The 4208-nt window shown below is 45.2% G+C and overlaps 1 protein-coding gene across 1 annotated transcript; it reads left to right on the plus strand.

The window, feature by feature from the left end:
* The first annotated feature begins 1054 nt into the window (after positions 1 to 1054).
* Positions 1055 to 2141, plus strand: LOC120040402 (probable E3 ubiquitin-protein ligase makorin-1). Its single transcript, XM_038985570.1, has one exon. It carries the CDS (start codon positions 1175 to 1177, stop codon positions 1898 to 1900), a length of 726 nt encoding a protein of 241 aa, XP_038841498.1. The 5' UTR covers positions 1055 to 1174; the 3' UTR covers positions 1901 to 2141.
* Positions 2142 to 4208: the final 2067 nt, after the last annotated feature.

The raw sequence follows: 4208 nt of genomic DNA on the forward strand, positions 1-4208 counted from the left end.
GACTGTACCAATCCACAGGAACAACGCCTCGCTTTGCAATGCACCACCAAACAGTTATATCCAACTCTGACTGAGCACCAAGCTAGTGAATCCTCCCATATGAAGCACACGAGGGGCCCAGGTACTAAGCCAAAACCAAAGAATCTGTTTACGAAAGCGTGTTATGAATCAAACGTTGACAGTGATGAGGAGTATTGAGTGTGTGTGTGTAGACCATGTAACCATAGTGCCGGTCCTTAGTAATAGAGTGTCTCAAACAATAACAGTGAGGAGGAGTATTGAGTGTGTGTGTGTGTAGACCATGTAACCATAGTACCGGTCCTTAGTAATAGAGTGTCTCAAACAATAACAGTGATGAGGATTATTGAGTGTGTGGGTGGAACATTATATGCCTTACGTACCAGGACTTTTGACTGTGTGTGTAGAACATGTAACCATAGTACCGGTCCTTAGTAATAAAGTGTCTCAAACAATAACAGTGATGAGGATTATTGAGTGTGTGGGTGGAACATTTACCCAGTGTGGATGGAACATTATATGCCTTACTGTACCAGGACTTTTGACTGTGTGTGTGTAGACCATGTAACCATAGTACCGGTCCTTAGTAATAGAGTGTCTCAAACAATAACAGTGATGAGGATTATTGAGTGTGTGGGTGGAACATTATATGCCTTACGTACCAGGACTTTTGACTGTGTGTGTAGAACATGTAACCATAGTACCGGTCCTTAGTAATAAAGTGTCTCAAACAATAACAGTGATGAGGATTATTGAGTGTGTGGGTGGAACATTTACCCAGTGTGGATGGAACATTATATGCCTTACTGTACCAGGACTTTTGACTGTGTGTGTGTAGAACATGTAAGCATAGTGCAGGTACTTAGTACCACTGGAGTGTGTCATATACCTTTATGACACAACACAGCCTCTACAAGGCACTGAATGTAATAGCAAACATTGTACAATATCACTCCCTGGGATTGTACAATATCACTCCCTGGGGCTAACCTGGTTGAAGAAACGGTCATTGTTTTATGTAATATCAAACAGTCTACAATAGCAGTCCCTGAGTTAGCATGGTTGGAGACACGGTCCGTGTTTGGAGGATATTATTCTTTAAGAACACTAACAGTGGTGCTGACCACCTCAGCGAGGCTAATCACCACAGACTGCAATGGCAGCAGCAGCATCCACGAGACCACATGATGCGATGGCCTGTACGAGTGAGGTGATACCGGCGGAGAGACAGAACACAGAGTACAATACTTTAAGTGTCGAGGCTGCCGCTGGTCCCACCGTTGCCACCCAGCGCAGTAGCGACATGGTGTGTGGTGTGTGTTTTGAGGCGGTGCTTGAAAAGGACAATCCGAGGGAGCGCCGATTCGGAATTCTGCCCAACTGTAGCCACTGTTATTGCCTGGAGTGTATCCGCACGTGGAGAACGGTGAAATGTCACGATATCAAAACCGTTAAATTGTGCCCGGAGTGCCGAACTAGATCGCACTTCTTCATCCCGAGTGATCACTGGATCGAAGATGAAGAGGACAAGCTGAAACTGATACAGACGTACAAAGATTTCCTTGCGAGTAAACCGTGTCGATTTTATGATCGAGGTCCTGGTGCTTGCCACTTCGGCTCAAAGTGCTTCTACAAACACCACTGGCAGGAGGGAGTCCAGGATGGAGTCCAGGATGGAGTCCAGGATGGAGTCCAGGATGGAGTCCAGGATGGAGTCCAGGCCCACAGTTTCCAGCCCCAGACTATACATCCCATGTGGACGATGGTGTGGACCGAGAACGGTTACACCTGGCGAATGTCATCTGAGACAGAACAACAGGACACCGGGTACCATTTTTACCTGAATCAAATGTTGCTCATGTTGATGGCTGATGACAATTGAACGTATTCAGCCTATTAAACGTCTGCTGCGTTAGAGCTATAGCTATTATCCACAAAGCCACAACCTAGGGATGGACTGTCCTTATTGGTAATAGGCATTTATGATTTTGTTGTCATATACATGCAAAGTTCTGTATTCCAACAATAATATCACCTTTGTCTCTTTTTAACACTAATTGCTATTTTTGTACACCTGGGATGATGTTTATTGTGTTGATGTGTCATTATTACAAAAATAAAGTCCGGACCTTGACAAAGTGTTAGACTATGCATCTTTATTGTAACATCACAGCACAAGGACAAGTTCACACATACACCAGAGTGCGGCGACATTTCTAAGTGTTCTTGAAAGAGGTAGCTCCGGACCTTGACAAAGTGTTAGACTATGCATCTTTATTGTAACATCACAGCACAAGGACAAGTTCACACATACACCAGAGTGCGGCGACATTTGTAAGTGTTCTTGAAAGAGGTAGCGCCGGACCCAGGGTAGTCGATTCTGCCTAAATCGTCTCGATATCCTTTGGCTCGATAGCTGCGTTTTCCAGGGGTGGACCTGTTGGTATCTGGACACTCTGAGTTCCCGTTACGCATCCTGTGCACCGTTCTCAACCGGAATCGGCCCTCTGGTCTCCCTTTCCTTGCTCTCACAGGGGCGCCCAGTCGATCCTTAACCGATACTCGTGCCTTGCAGTTAGAGACACTTAGGGCTGTGCTACGGGGAGAACCGTTGAAACTTTTGTTCTTGACAACCACTCGATCCCTTATTGATAGGCTCTTTATCTTGCACGATAAGTTGTCGATTTCCAAGGGTCGTCTTTTCCTTGGGGTAGGTGGAGAACATTGCCTCCGATCTACCAATAGTTTCTTCGTCAACACCTTTCGTAGCGTATCGCACAGGTTCCGATGTTGTGTAGCGAAAGATGCTCCGTAGTCATCCATCAGCTCTCTGTGTGGGATGGCTAGAAACATATCCAAGGTGACATGCTTGAAGTTGTCACTGTGACAACATTGGTCCCATTCTGTCAGATAGGACTGTACAGCCATGACTTTCAGATGTGGCTATTGTGTAGGAACCTATGTTGAGATGTGTACACTGTTAAATAGAAACTATCTTTGGGATATGTAGACTTTATCTACTCTGACTAAATTGTCCTGGTTGGAGACATCAGCAGCCACGGTTGAACACGGTAACCCCGGTCAGAGTGCTTAGACACATCGGTGAGTGGACCCGATCGGATCTCTTAGACCTGGTTGATGAATCAGCCGATCGGACGTTACAGATCACATAGACACATCATGGGTAGGATGATTCAGGCTCAGTTGGAGATACGAGCCCTGATCCTTAATGTATTCTCCATCTGATAGCCCTTGGTGAAAGGATATATAAACATACAGTCACAAAGGGCACATACACTTACAAATGTCCACAGATCAGAGAGAGAGAGAGACCAGAGTAGAGGCAGAAAATGGAGCTGACAAATAAATTCAAGATGGCCAACTACCTAATGAGAAACAAAGACGTCTTCCAGAAGCTCGTGGCAGCAATACAAGACCACAAAAACATGGAACTAGATAGTATACTAAGAGCAACACTACGAATGATGCTTAGGAGGCAGAGGTCAGACGCCTATGTGAAATACCCCGAGACTCTGATCAATATAATGTACACCTACTTCAACAGGGAGGTTGCCTGGACTCTTATCGTGGACACACTCCGAAAGCACCATAGTGACTTCAGAATCACTGACATCGAAGCGCACGGCCTTGAAGGGCTGGCTAAGCATGATAAGTATCGTCATTCGAACCTACCTTCAATATTGGAAAACACACTGGCCAACCTCAGCCACGCTGATGTGAACCGAGTGAAACTGTTGCTGTCATGGGAGATTGTCAAGGGGTACAATCATATTCCCTACGGTGTCATTGAGAAGAAAGATATTTACGACCTAGCAGATCAGATTTACTCTCGGCAATTTGACCACGCAGTCTATGTGATGACTCTGATCCTGACACATATAGAGCAACTGGACCTTGTCGTGGAACTAACCTCGGCGTCAACTGAAAAGAGGCAAAGAACCAGAGTGTCCCCGAAGCCAAAATGATGCCCGGTGATAACCGATTGTTCGGCTCTCCCGCAGCACTGAAAGGGGTTATCTTTGTCATGTCAATATATATATGTAACCCATCTTTTGTATATGTGAAATAAACCCCATACCTGCCGTATGTACTAATAGTGCTTGGTTATTGTGTCTGTTCATTGTGCTATACAAATATAACCACATTTCATGTTGATGATACACGGGAAA

Source organism: Salvelinus namaycush, unplaced genomic scaffold (assembly GCF_016432855.1).
Source record: "Salvelinus namaycush isolate Seneca unplaced genomic scaffold, SaNama_1.0 Scaffold3495, whole genome shotgun sequence".
NCBI lineage: Eukaryota > Metazoa > Chordata > Actinopteri > Salmoniformes > Salmonidae > Salvelinus > Salvelinus namaycush.

What these genes read in the sequence shown, in the direction of transcription:
- LOC120040402 (XM_038985570.1), top strand. Translation starts at nt 1,175, where the DNA reads ATGGCAGCAGCAGCATCCACGAGACCACATGATGCGATGGCCTGTACG.